Below are 15,016 nucleotides of genomic sequence, written 5' to 3'. Positions count from 1 at the left end.
GACGGAACTTTGCAGGTTTTGCTCAGTGTTCTACCTCCAAGGGGGATGTTCAATACGCTTCCCGCCTTCATCCGCGCACCGCCCAGGCTCAGGGAGGCAGAATGTTGCGCACATGCGCGAGATGTGCAAAGTGCTGTGTCTTTAGCCTCTTAAAGTTGAGATGGAGTATTACTGCATGGTGGTCAATGCCCCACTGGACTAGTCCTCACAGATTTGCATAGACTTGATTATACAATTACAGAGCAATCACTAAGGCAGAGGTCCCCAGCCTGTGGCTCGTGGCTCTCTGCCAGCTTGGTGCGTTAGCACCAGGTATAGCAAACGGCTATGAAGAGCAGATCTCTAGATGGTGACTTTTGTGCGTAGGCCTGCACAGAAGAGCAGATCTGAATGGGGAAACCCTGGAGCTTGGCATACTGCCTTGGTGTGATTTCAGTGGGGAATCTTTGGCTGTCATTACACTGGTAATGGGGGCTCTGGGTGTCATTACTGTGAGGGGGGCAGGAGCTGGTTGGTGACCTTCTTTCATAGCTAAATGTGGCTCTCAAGATCAGAAAGGTTGGGGAACCTCTGCACTAAGGCATAAGGAGGAGCTTGTTAGAATGTAGAAATAGGGTGGATTAGAGACAAAATGGTGGCTTAGGTGGGTGTTGCTGACATTTCCCTTTTAAAGGGAGAATCTCTCATTGATTGACCCTCCTAAGGTGTCTATATGGGCGTGTAGGTCATAGAAAAGCTGAATAAAATGATACCTTGATATCTGCATCCAATGTCTTAATCCAGAGAAATTCACATTAATCTTAATTTGTAAATGAGCTGTTAAGATCTATGGGCTGGACATAAATCTCCCTGAGAATCTGCCTCCAGAGCCTATTTTATATTAAAGGAGGAGTTACCAGTGTGAGACATGTAGATCAGGAGAGCAGACTCTGTCATTGCAGATCACAATATAATGCCCCCTTTCATTTAAAATAAGCTCTAGAGGCAGATTCTCAGGGAGATCTATGTCCAGCCCATAGATCTTAACCCCCGGATCTTTTTTCGGTTTTGCGTTTTCGTTTTTTGCTCCCCTCCTTTCACAGAGCCATTACTTTTTTTAAAAAGTTTTTTCCATCATTATGGCCATGTGAGGGCTTAATTTTTGCGGAACGAGTTGTACTTTTGAACGACATCATTGGTTTTACCATGTCGTGTACTAGAAAACTGGAAAAAAATTTCCAAGTGCGGTCAAATTGCAAAAAAAGTGCAATCTTACACTTGTTTTTTATTTGATTTTTTGCTAGATTCACTAAATGCTAAAACTGACCTGCCATTATGAGTCTCTAGGTCATTACGAGTTGGTAGACACCAAACATGTCTAGGTTCTTTTTTATCGGTCATGAAAAAAAAATCCAAACTTTTGTTAAAACATAAATAAATAAATAAATTGCGCAATTTTCCGATACCCGTAGCGTCTCCATTTTTCGTGATCTGGGGTTGGGTTAGGGCTTATTTTTTTGCATACACAGCTGACGTTTTTAATGATACCATTTTGGCGCAGATACGGTCTTTTGATTGCTCGTTATTGCATTTTAAAGCAATGTCGCGGCGACCAAAAAAAACAAAACATAATTCTGGTGTTTTGACTTTATTGCTACACCATTTAGAGATCAAGCTAATCCTTTTCTTTTATTGATCGGGCGATTCCAAATGCGGCGATACAAAATATCTGTAGGTTTGATTTTTTTTTTTTGTATTGTTTTATTTTGAATGGGGCGAAAGGCGGGTGATTTGAACTTAGTGCTGTGCAAATTAATTGGGACAGCATTTTTTAAGTAAAACCGTAAGTTGGTTACCAGTCAGTGATTCAGACCAGTTTTAATAAATAATAAATCTTGGTCAACTAGCCAGTGGAAAAAGGTAATTTTCAGAATTGGTATGTAACCGTGCATTATAACATTTTATTTTTTTGCTTTGTCCCAATTAATTTGCACAGAATTGTGTATATACCGTATTTTTTTCATATGATCAGATCGCCTCTATGTAGTATAATTACAGACTTGCTATGAGCGCCATCCACAGGGTGGCGCTCATAGCAATCTGGCATCAACAACCATAGAGGTCTCAAGGAGACCTGTGGTTGTCATGCTGATGCACTGATGACCCCCGATCACGTGACGGGGGTCACCGGTGCTTGCATTTCCGGCCTGATGGCTGGAAGTGCTTGTTAAATGCAGCTGTCAGTTTGACAGTGGCATTTAACTAGGTAATAGGCGCTGGTGGATCGCGATTCCGCCCTTGTCTATTGCGGGCACATGTCAGCTGTTCAAAACTGCTGACTTGTCCCAGCTTTGATGCGGGCTCACCACCGGAGCCCCCATCAAAGCAGTGGATACTGCGATTGGACGTACTATTCCGTCCGATGGCAGTATATTTAAAATAGGCTCTGCAGGCAGATTCTCAGGGAGATCTATGTCCGGCCAAAGATCGTAAGAGCACATTTACATAGTAAGAAAATGTGGATTTCTCTGGAATAAGACGTAGAGAATAACTGATTGTATATTAAACTTTTACTATTATTTTAGCCAATGTGTTGAGGGTCTGGATTTGTGTCCCATACGTACATGTGACCAGTCCTGCCCATCAGCCTCCTCCAGGGGAAGAGCATCTTTGTCATGTGCAGTATTTTATCTTGGCGACATCTTGACAAGCGGCATGGTCATTGCTCCTCCATCAGCAGCTATTATCAGAACAGCAGAGCTGTGCAGTCTGTGAGGCAGACGCCAGGAGCCAGGACAGGAGAAGGATATGTGATAAAATCACGTATGTTATAATAAAATTGCTTACCCTATTAAATGAATTCACTCCAGCAATCAACTGCTGCGCCCCATAGCCCCTTGCATCAGGTACTAGTTTTTTAAAGGCAAGAATTATTTTTGTTTGTTATAACATTTCCTTCTGAATTATTTTTTTTTTTTTTAATGGGGCAGTTTTTTTGTAAGGTCATCCTCATCAGCATAGTTATGAAAGGGTCAGCAGACGTCTGCAGGCTTACTGATCTCATGTGCCTTTGAGTAGATGGACAGTCAGATATGATCGTTAAGTTTTGCCTACGTCATCAACGGTTTTCTCTGTTCCCTCCAATTTTTATTTTGTTTTTTCCCTTCTTCTCCAGTCACATGGCAACCTGAAATGAATAACTTTTCGGTTGCTGCTGTGAATAGCTGCCTGTGATGTGGTGAGGAAGCCCTGTGTTCTCGTGAGTCATCACTCTGGACTCTGGTAGCGGCCCCCACTGTCTGTCACCACCCCTCTGCAGACCCAAAATGTGAATCATATTGCTTTGGGGTTTCCCAGACGGAGTCTTGTGTAAACCTTTCCTCTCTTCCCTCCACTTTCCTTCTGCGCTGAGCCGCTCACATGGGAATCCTTGGAAACGGCACAAATTTCCATTCCTTAATTTAGTCGGATGCTTCTGTTACAATAGACCGTTTCTTTCTACATTTCAGATGCTGTTGGATGAAGCCTAGATTTGAGCATTGGGTGGAGTAGTGCTGCTCATGGTCTTAGATTGTTACACTGATTCATACAGCAATCTAGAATATGCCGCCACGTCTATTTGTGCATCTGCAAATCCCATGATGTTCTCTACGTTATCCAGTTTGACAGTACACAAATTCAGATTTGTGCTCTGTGTTACATACAATTGTGTTACATACTTGGAGCGATCTTCAGGTAGTGATGATAGGCGGCTGCAGGATGAAATCATATTAGGCTATGTTCACACTTTGCGGATTTTGCTGCGGATCCGCAGCGGATTTGACCGCTGCGGATCCACAGCAGTTTCCCATGAGTTTACAGTACAATGTAAACCTATGGGAAACAAAAAACACTGTGCACATGCTGCAGAAAAATCCGCGTGGAAACGCTGCGGATTACATTCCGCAGCATGTCACTTCTTTTCTGCGGATTTTGGAATTCTGCTGCGGAAAAATCCGCAGTGGAATCCGCAAAGTGTGAACATAGCCTTAAGGTGCTCCTTACAAGGAAATTCGGATGTAGACTTTATATACAACCTGTCACCGCTAGAAACACTCTGTACCTGCAGATATAGGGGTAAATGTAGCCGGCTTAGGCTACTTTCACACTTGCGTTTTTTGCAATCGTCGCAATCTGTCATTTTGGGAAAAAAACGGATCCTGCAAATGTGCTCGCAGGATGCATTTTTTGCCCATAGACTTGTATTCGCGACGGATGGCCACCCGTCGTGCGACGGATCCGTCGTGTTTTGGCAGACCATCGTCACAAAAAAAGTTCAATGTAACGTTTTTTTGTCCGTCGCGTCCGCCATTTTCTACCGCGCATGCGCGGCCGGAACTCCGCACCCTCCTCACCGGACTTCAGAATGGGCAGTGGATGCGTTGAAAAACTGCATCCACTGCCCACGTCGTGCACAAATTTCACAACGTGCGTCGGTACATCGGCCCGACGCATAGCGATGGACCCGTACCAACGCAAGAGTGAAAGTAGCCTAACTGGTGCAGCAGCTTGCTATGCTGTGAGCATGCTGTAACCTCCCCAGTACATTGATAGGCTGCACACACAGGCTGTCAGTCAATGTGCTGGAGAGTGATGACCGCTATATGCAGAGTATAGCAGGGGTGTCAAACTGCATTCTTCGAGGGCCTCAGACCATGCGTGTTTTCAAGATTTCCTTTGCATTACACAAGGTGCTGGAATCATTCTGTGCAGGTGATTAAATTATCACCTGTGCAATACAAGGAAATCCTGAAAACATGACCTGTTTGCGGCCCTCGAGGAATGCAGTTTGACACCTCTGGTTTAGTGAGTGATGACTAAAACCGCCCCCTGCACCACCCCAACAACTGGAAGCGAGCGGCTGCAGAGAGAACAAAACTTCATTTTCATCCTGCAGCCACTGCTCCAATATCCTCTGTATACACAGGATTTAAACGCCATTTATCTGCAGATTACCCCTATGTCTGCAGGTATACAGCATTTCTGAAGAGGCAGGTTCCCTTTAAACAATTAAGCCCATATAGAGGCACAGCTCCACTTTTGTTGCATAACAGTATTGGCCCCTGGCAGGCCGTCTGCCTCCACATCACATGCGGTGCGATGACATCGCCGATTACGTCACACCGCTCTATCTGTTCTCGGACGTCAATATTTTAGTTGATCACTTTTTGCCCATATGTTGTTTTTTTTTATGTCATCGTTTTCAGAGATGAAGGCTTTTTTTATTTAGTGCACCAATTATAATATTCATAGTATTTACAATGGGTCGTGGCTCACAGGGTAACTATGTACAGCAGCCTAAAGACTCTGACCCCTTCAGAGAATCCTGAGAGCAGCGCCCCCTTGGCAAAGACCATCAAACTTGGCAACAACTAGAAAAGCCTAGATCATGGCAGCGAATCGTATGGTGGATTAAAAAAAGGCAGAATATTAAAGGCGAAGAGCTGGAATAAAGAGCCGAACATGTTTACTTTTGACCTGATGACAGGTCCTCAGGTGGCATCACTCTAGGGCACCCACTGGTATTACTTTATATGACGTTCCCCGGCCGTTGTTGTGTAACTGTGTAAAGGGGTCACTGCCCATTGTTACTGTATATGGAGGCCCTCTGCACACTATTATTGCATAAGGGTGCACAGTGGGGGCTTAATTTTTAAGTGCTAATTAGGCCATTATTCCTTTCGTAAGATGGTTTCTTAAATGATTATAACCTTCCAATGTACTCGGGGGACTTTTATGATTTTTTTCTTTGCAGAGGTTAAAGCTGATGACCATCTCTCAGAGCTGATTGTGTCTCTTTAAGCTAGGGTACACTCACACTGGCATATATTCTCTCATGCCATAGAATCGGGCTGATTATGTAATGACACCCTTCTCAAACTTTCAGAGTGTGATCTATTTCTCTCGCATGAGAGACTCAAAGCACAGGCATGGAGAAGATAGAGAACATAATTGTCTCTGTGAGGATACATAAGGCTGCACTCAGACGTCATTCGAGTGCAGGTCGATGTTTTCTGGGCACTCTTGGACGTGCATGGCTCGGGCGCATGATCAGAATATTGTAGCCACTTGCCGAATGCCGCGATTTTCTCATGTCGAATCGGCATGGTAAAATAATGGCAGATCTGCAGTATCCTGTAGTATAACATTGGGCAGAGGGCTAGCTGATAAAACCTCAGAGAGCACTTGGCCCTAAGAAAGGTTGGGGACCCCAGATGTAAGGGATGATTTTTTGCCAACTCCGGCAAATTTATCTTATTAAATGGCACATGTGACGTCCGCTTCAATTGATCAGTCTTAGGCTTCTTTCACACTAGTGTCGGAATCTCCCCGTCGCAATGTGTCGGGGAGAGATTCCGACGCTAGCGTTTGCTGCATTGCACAATGGAGGCAGCGGATGCATTTTTCCGGCGCTTCCGCTGCCCCATTGTAAGGTGCGGGGAGGTGGGGCCGGAGTTCCAGCCGCGCATGCGCGGTCGGAAAAAGCTGTCCGTCAAGGGGAAAAAAAACGTTACATGTAGCGTTTTTTTCTCCCGACGGTCCGCAAAAGCACGACGCATCCGTTGCAAGACGGATGCGAAGTGTGGCAATCCGTCGCAAATGCGTCGTCAATAGAAGTCTATGGGGAAAAAACGCATCCTGCAAGCACTTTTGCAGGATGCGTTTGTGACTAAACCACTCTCACCTTCTGCGCTCATTTTTAGTGATTTGTTTAATTTTTGTGTGTAGAATATTACGACCAATCTATGGTAATTGTCACGTATGGCATATGTGTGGCCAAATATGTCTTGCTCCATTTTACACATTTTTTTGCAGTTAAAGTAAAATCTTTCCCTTTTGTAATGTGCTTTTCTGGCCAATAAATGGGAACGCTCCATGTGCTTTATTTTGCGCCTTTGTACAAAGTACAAGATCCCTTTTTAATCCTCATTTTGCTCATTTATTGAGCTCAGTGAGAGGAATTTAAATTCAGATTTTCCTCTAATCTGTTATGTAAATTCATGTGAACGGCTGTTGAAATCTCTTTGGGTAAAAGTTTTTAATCTTCTGCTGCGCTAATCTTGTGACTCGGATGTCCTCCCATAGTGACGGCTAATCCCGTGTGACAGCTGGAGGGAAGTGAGGCTTCTCTGGCTCCTGTGACGTCAGGAGCTCGCACATGGTCTTCATCCAAACGTCAAACACATAGGGAATGCCGAGAAATGTTTCCCCGCATAGAGCCTCAGCGCAGCTATAAAACCATTCCTTTGCGACTGCTTGTAAAGGATAAAGACTGAACTACTGGTGTAAAAATGATCTGTCAAAGTTGTGTTGTAACAAGCCCTGTGAAACTGTGCCGTAATCTGAATGTCATCAGCACATGTGCTAAGTGAACAGGCACATTGGTAGTAGAAAGGAGTGCGCTGAGGGAGCCCACCAGCATAAAACGACTGTTCACACTAAGCACAGGCACTTGGTGTACCCTTGGTGTGCCCACCTTCCCACCCACTTGTTAACAGCTATGAGTTTACAATAGCTTGAAATAGATGTAAAACCAATAGGTGGGAAGATGCCCTAAACTGCTTTGCTATGACAAGGGTGCACGAAACACCTGTGCTTAGTTTGAACAGTCATTTTATACCGATAGCCTGCCATGATGCAGTGTCTGTTGTTCCCTAATAAGAGCTCTCTTTTTATAAGGGAACATTAGACTAATTTTAGCCGAAGCAGCCAACATCAATGAGTTTCACCTACAGTCTAATGTGTTTGGGGAGCCTTCGGAATAGTATTGATCCTGCAGGTCCGATTTCAGACTGCCGATCGTATTCTCTGCTGGAGAAAAGCCGTAGCCAGACCTCTCTGGTGACTGTTCTCTTAGAGAATACAGCAGCACTTGGCTGAATGAACGCTCCACTATATAGGAGAGTCAGGCTAGGATGGCTGTAGACCGAACCAGCGTATGGCCAGCAGCCATTTAATGTGTATGGGCGAGTCTGTCAGCACATAATGACTGGTCAAACCGAGCACAAGCGTTTGGTGTACCCTTAACATCACCAAACGTGTCTACCCTCTCTCTCCATCTTTCCTCTTCCTTGACAGTCCTTGAACCAGAGATAGGTGGGGGTGCACTGAACTGATTGGCCATGTCAAGGGTTCAACGAGCGCCTGTACTTGGTTTGAACAGTCATTCTTTAGCTCTCCTGACATGTTTGTTATAGTGACTACCATAATTAAATTTACCACAAAATAACAATGCTTTAGTTTATTTTCTTTGAATTATTACTTTGATATTCCCCTTGGAAGTGTATGAATACATTGACAGCTTGGTGATACCTTTCTATTTGCCATTGGCATGTGACTCTGTCATCACTGAGCCACGTTAGGCCTTATGGATGCAGACAGAATGTGACACTGTCAGCACTGAGCCACGTTAGGCCTTATGGATGCAGGCAGAATGTGACATTGTCAGCACTGAGCCACGTTAGGCCTTATGGATGCAGACAGAATGTGACATTGTCAGCACTGAGCCACGTTAGGCCTTATGGATGCAGGCAGAATGTGACACTGTCGGCACTGAGCCACGTTAGGCCTTATGGATGCAGACAGAATGTGACATTGTCAGCACTGAGCCACGTTAGGCCTTATGGATGCAGGCAGAGTGTGACACTGTCAGCACTGAGCCACGTTAGGCCTTATGGATGCAGGCAGAATGTGACACTGTCGGCACTGAGCCACGTTAGGCCTTATGGATGCAGACAGAATGTGACACTGTCAGCACTGAGCCACGTTAGGCCTTATGGATGCAGGCAGAATGTGACACTGTCAGCACTGAGCCACGTTAGGCCTTATGGATGCAGACAGAATGTGACATTGTCAGCACTGAGCCACGTTAGGCCTTATGGATGCAGACAGAATGTGACATTGTCAGCACTGAGCCACGTTAGGCCTTATGGATGCAGGCAGAGTGTGACACTGTCAGCACTGAGCCACGTTAGGCCTTATGGATGCAGGCAGAATGTGACACTGTCGGCACTGAGCCACGTTAGGCCTTATGGATGCAGGCAGAATGTGACACTGTCGGCACTGAGCCACGTTAGGCCTTATGGATGCAGGCAGAATGTGACACTGTCAGCACTGAGCCACGTTAGGCCTTAGGGATGCAGGCAGAATGTGACACTGTCAGCACTGAGCCACGTTAGGCCTTATGGATGCAGGCAGAATGTGACACTGTCAGCACTGAGCCACGTTAGGCCTTATGGATGCAGGCAAAATGTGACACTGTCAGCACTGAGCCACGTTAGGCCTTATGGATGCAGGCAGAGTGTGACACTGTCAGCACTGAGCCACGTTAGGCCTTATGGATGCAGGCAGAATGTGACACTGTCAGCACTGAGCCACGTTAGGCCTTATGGATGCAGGCAAAATGTGACACTGTCAGCACTGAGCCACGTTAGGCCTTATGGATGCAGGCAGAATGTGACACTGTCAGCACTGAGCCACGTTAGGCCTTATGGATGCAGGCAGAATGTGACACTGTCAGCACTGAGCCACGTTAGGCCTTATGGATGCAGGCACAATGTGACACTGTCAGCACTGAGCCACGTTAGGCCTTAGGGATGCAGGCAGAATGTGACACTGTCAGCACTGAGCCACGTTGGGCCTTAGGGATGCAGGCAGAATGTGACACTGTCAGCACTGAGCCACGTTAGGCCTTATGGATGCAGGCAGAATGTGACACTTTCACCTACGGCGGCGTCTTCATTATGTGGTGAGTCCCCTGTCTCCATGGGTACCTGTGATCCGGCGCGGGTAGCACATGTGCGCTGGCGCTTCCTCCCCCTCTCATCCACGGCGGCGTCTGCATGTTGCGGTGTGTTAACAGTTTCTATGGGAACTTTCCCAGCACTCCCCGCTTCATGACTCCGGCCTGTATGATTGGGCGATGTAGGCTCCGCCCACATGCGCTCGTCAGACGCTGCCGGGGGGGTGCTTTTTCTTTTCTTTTGTTCCTGCTCCACACAGGTGCTTAGTTTAGGATTGCACATGGGACTATATAAGGCTCTGGTTTGGCACACTATCACACTGCCCCTTGAAAAAGCAGCAGCGAAACGCGCGTTGGGGTAACTGTGCGGTGGGTCACGGCGTTCACGGGTAAGATATGCCTATCATTTCATCCCTATGTACTTTTGGCGTTGCACTGTCAGCTTTATTATAATGTGGCTGGGTTATTACATGTTACTTCCCACTCACATTCTGTTCTGTTTTTGCCTGTGATATGTGGCGTACTCTATCCCCATTTATCTTAGTGGATTTCCACTAGGTTGCTCTGTCCTACATACATGCCATGTGATATGACATTCTGCCTTTATATTTATTGTGCATTTTTTGGTATGTAGACTTAACATATATTTGTGAGCGCCTCTGTTCTATTGGATTGCCGGCCCCTGCCAGTTTGTATCATCATTCTGTAGACCTGTCCAGTTTTTTTTGTTTTTATGTTTTGTACTTGTGTGTTTGGCTTTAATATTTGTACTATAATAAAGTTATACATTTTTATACACCCCTTTCTTGCCTTACACTAGTTTTTTTTTTTTGTAGCATTTTTGGCTATGTTTTGGAATTTAAAAGCTCTGGTTTTTTCATATGTTTTCTAGAATGTGACACTGTCAGCACTGGGCCACATTAGGCCTTATGGATGCAGGCAAAATGTGACGGTCACTCCTTTATTGAATCCAAATTAAAACAAACCATTTAAACTAATTTCAGCGCCCAATCCACTGAAGCCAATATCCCCTGTAAAATAATTAAAATAATAAGCAACCATATTCCTTACCGAGAAGATAATCCAGTTGTCCCGTGACACATCTAGCCCTGCCCCATCTAGAAGGCAGGCTGCATTGTTGCTTGATGCGACTATCCAGCCTGCTATCCAGCACTGCCTCGCGGTGACGTGGTAAAGTTGAGCGGGCTTCATATCCAATGAACTCCTTTCACCTCACTGACGTCATCACGAGTCCGAGAAAGCTCCAGAGCCACATCACAGGGGGAGACACGACATGTGATATGCATATAGCACATGTCGTGATGGGGTTTAAAAAAAATGTTTCTCTGCTAAGATATTCTTATAAATGTTCCCCTGCTGTGTAATGGCCGTGAGACATGGTCTGATCATACCACTGCTCCTGGGCAGGGGAGGAAGCAAGAGAGTATACAGACATTGCAGCATGGGATCACAGCTGATTCTTTCTTTGAGGTATAACATTTTTTTTTTTAAAAAGGGCAGTAAAATGTTTTGCCTCAAAAAAAGAATAACCTGCCCTCCCTGGCAGTCTTGTCTGTACACTCCTTCCTCCCCTGCCCAGGACCTGTAGTATGATCAGACCATGTCCCTGCACGGTCAGACACAGACATTACACAGCACACAGCAGGGACACATTTATAAGATTCTCAGCACAGGAACTTTTTATTTTTTTAAATACATCCAATTGTGGACATTATTATTGCAAAATCTATTGATTAAAATAAACTTTAAAATTAACTTTGTGTGAAAACCATTAAAATAAAAGGAATCTTTCAGCAGCTTTTTGCTATGTAATGTGAAGACAGCAGGAGTTAGGGGCTGCAAACACTGAATGTAATGATGTCATTTATTAAGCTGTGTGCTGTTTAATACCAGGACTTTATCACTGCAAGGTCTGGTGCTACAGGACTGCTAGTCAGACTCCGCCCCTTCTGTGATAAGCAGCTCACTGTGAATAGACCATGTACACAGAAAGCTGTGCTGTTGGCTGGGGGCCGCTTTCTCCGCTCTGCTTCATTTAACATTTAATAACTGATTGTGTCACAACTGCTCCACCCAGTAAACAGATACATCCTTGGAATTGAGGTCTTTTTTTTTTCTCCTACATCACTGCTCTCAGATATGGTAGCAAAATATTGGTGACAGATTCCATTTAAAGGCGGTATCCCCTTTCAGCTTGTCTAGAAAATTCATCCTCTTCCGATGAGCCCAATGATTGGCTGCAGCGCTGTTGATGTGACGTCACTACTGCTGCCTGTACTAAATCAGCAGAGCCGAGGTGCAGTGCTGGACCTGGGGAGAATGAGTGAGTGCCAGCTTTTCAGCGGTGCTTCATAGGTTATACTTCAGAATGGCAGGGATACAAAGAAGTGGATAAATTCCAGCACCTGTTTAAATCAAGACACAGAAAATATATTGGAGGCGGTGGGAACCCCTCCTGCATGGAGCCCCCTCTGCTTGTTGTACCACGAGGACTGGGTCTTTTGTTGGGCATATGTGACTGCCATCCAGTTGATCAATATTTAATCCCTGCTTGGACTTATTTTTCTATTCTTGGCGAATTTCAGGTTGTTGAGGAGATGTAGTCTTGCATATCCTAACTGCTTTCATATGTGGCAGTGAAAGAATTCTAGCTGAAGCCGGTCCTGGTTATAAGACCAAATGTGCCGTTATTCTCATGGAAAACATGTGTAAAGTTGAGTTGTAAAGGGTGCCCCCTCCTACTGCAGATCAGTCACAGGAAGTTACTGGTTTGCCCAGTGCCGTGGCTCCAGCGCTGGGTAACGTGTTCGCATTACTGGGCATTTCATTCTGCAGCTCTGCAGTGTGCGCTCCATTGCTGCCTCTGCTGGGGGAGTGCGTTCTGTCTGCTCGCTTACAAGCCACCTCTGCGCCTGGGGCTCTGCAGATCTGAGCAGCATCTCTGCAACAAAGGAGTTATTCTCAGATGGTGAAAGGGAAGCCTATGGGAATGTCAAGCCTGGCACATTAGGAATGAAGATGTTTGCCTGGTGCCCGCTCTGGCTGAGGATTACAGAGGATGCCATTGCCTTTTGGGTGCTACTTTGCTAACTTGTGAATGAAGTGCTGCAATCACCTTTCCTGTATCCACAAGAAGCTGTGGGTTTATATGATGGTGGCAGAGCTTTTGCTTCGGGAATTGAATCGCTTGTAGCTGGCATAATGGAGTAAACACATCCTCTGTCTTTGTCATGTGGGACTTTTGGGATTTAGCCGGCAGCATTTCTCCGAGTACCCGGCTCCCTTGTGGTCTGAATCATCACGAGTGAATGAGCATTTTACTTTAGACTTCATTGTTTCTAGTTTTGTAGACTTTTATGGCTTTTTGTGTGTTTTTCTTTTACCTCTAGATTTTACGTTGAATGTCATTACCGGATTAGAACTCATGAAAGCCGTGCAATGAATGGAAATCCTTTTAGGATGATCTGAGAAATCCAGCATTGATTTAGCAGGATGCAATGGTGTCCGGCCATGAAACAGCTGACTAGTGCGTTTTAGCCACTGACCTTGCATGGAGCACTTGCTCTTTTTACCACCTCCTAGTAAATAAGTATAGAAGACTTTTATAGCCACTCATAGAATTGATTCTTGGATAATTCTCTCTAGTAAATCGGACAAGAGAGAATCTCAAGTCTCCCTGCATGTTATTCGCTTTACGGATTTGTGGCATTGCAGCGGTCTACAAGATGACACAATGGATGGCACCTGTTTTTGTTAGTGGAGCTGTTGGTTTTTTTTCCTGCATTGATTTTTCTAGATGTCACGAGATTTCCGATGTTTTTTTCTAAGGTGATATGAGGCTTGGATCAGTGATAGAATAGAGTGAAGACATGAGTGGGCATTGTGCCCTTATTTTACACTTCCAGTAGCACATGATAAAGAGCCTTGGCTCCAAGCAAGATCGAATGAGCCGCGTTTGTATTGTGGTGCTTGAGGAGGGGGAGGATGAGTCCCCTCATTTTCCCTCCAAGTTAGTAAATTATGGAAATCCCTATCGTCATCCCGCTCCGAAAGCTGTGTCGGTAAGACTTTCATCTGTTCCTACTACGGCTGTGTTCCAGATTACTTTCAGGCTAAGATTCTGAATCTTTAAGGCTATATTCACACTTTGCGGATTTTGCTGCGGATCTGCAGCGGATTTGACCGCTGCGGATCCGCAGCAGTTTCCCATGAGTTTACATTTCAATGTAAACCTATGGGAAACAAAAAACGCTGTGCACATGCTGCAGAAAAATCCGCGCGGAAACGCTGCGGATTACATTCCGCAGCATGTCACTTCTTTTCTGCGGATTTTCAGCTGCTCCAATAGAAAACTGCATTTGAAAATCCGCAGAAGAAAACGCAGTAAAAACCGCGATAAATCCGCAGTGAAAACGCGCTGCGGTTTTCACTGCGGATTTTGGAATTCTGCTGCGGAAAAATCCGCAGTGGAATCTGCAAAGTGTGAACATAGCCTAAGTGCAGAATAACGTTCCTTCAAAAACTGAAAGGAAATCACCTGTAAAGTATTTAATTGGTTAAAATTGTTGTTCTGCAACTTTTGTGTTACCAGTTTCCAGGAAATCTTGCTGCTGTGTATAATCAGTATCTCAGCTGACTTGGGCACTGATATAACATTCTTGTATCCACAACTAAGTCAGTTTGCCATTCAGGACTGTAGAAAAGCTGGGTAACTCACCCTATATCTACTAGTCATTTTGGATGGATACATAAGAATATAAATGCAAGGCAAAAATGATACAAAACATCCCTTTGTTTTTATACCTTTTGCGCTGATTGTATTTCTTTTTCTATTTCATTGTGATATATATATATTCTAAAGTATATTGCTTTCTGTATTATTGTACTGTACTGCCTACCACTAATTGATGCTTTTACCATACTTTTCTAAGACGAAAACTGGATAGAAGCCTGTTTGACATTTATAGCCATGGAAACCTTGTCACACTTCTGAATTTCTCCTGCTAAATCCTGTGTTCTGGGGTGGAAAGAATTTTTCCATGAGGCTTTTGAGCTTCGTGGCAAACCACAAAATAATTGTGTTTTTTTTTTTCCCCCCTTGCTTATTAAACAGTTTGTTTACTATAGTTATACATTGTTTATCTTCATTTACTCTATATTGACTCTTCTATAGTAAATATTTGCATGTGGATACTTGGTTTCCATAGATATATGAGAACGTGGGCAACAATGTAT

At 44.7% G+C, this 15,016-nt stretch overlaps 1 protein-coding gene across 2 annotated transcripts in view; it reads left to right on the top strand.

The window, feature by feature from the left end:
• Positions 1–15,016, top strand: part of ANKRD28 (ankyrin repeat domain 28) — a 208,905-nt gene that overhangs the window by 49,591 nt on the left and 144,298 nt on the right. Inside the window, exon 1 of one of the 2 annotated variants that reach the window (XM_069729946.1) lies at positions 12,745–13,842. The exons of the other annotated variant lie outside the window; for it this stretch is intronic. Coding sequence (XP_069586047.1) covers positions 13,693–13,842 — 150 coding nt within the window. The 5' untranslated portion in view covers positions 12,745–13,692. Of the gene's footprint in view, positions 1–12,744; positions 13,843–15,016 lie in introns of those variants that run through there. 2 annotated transcript variants of the gene reach the window in all.

Source organism: Ranitomeya imitator, chromosome 6 (assembly GCF_032444005.1).
Source record: "Ranitomeya imitator isolate aRanImi1 chromosome 6, aRanImi1.pri, whole genome shotgun sequence".
NCBI lineage: Eukaryota > Metazoa > Chordata > Amphibia > Anura > Dendrobatidae > Ranitomeya > Ranitomeya imitator.
The sequence above is the reverse complement of the archived record's forward strand: the minus strand, read 5'-3'. Positions and strand labels throughout refer to the sequence as shown.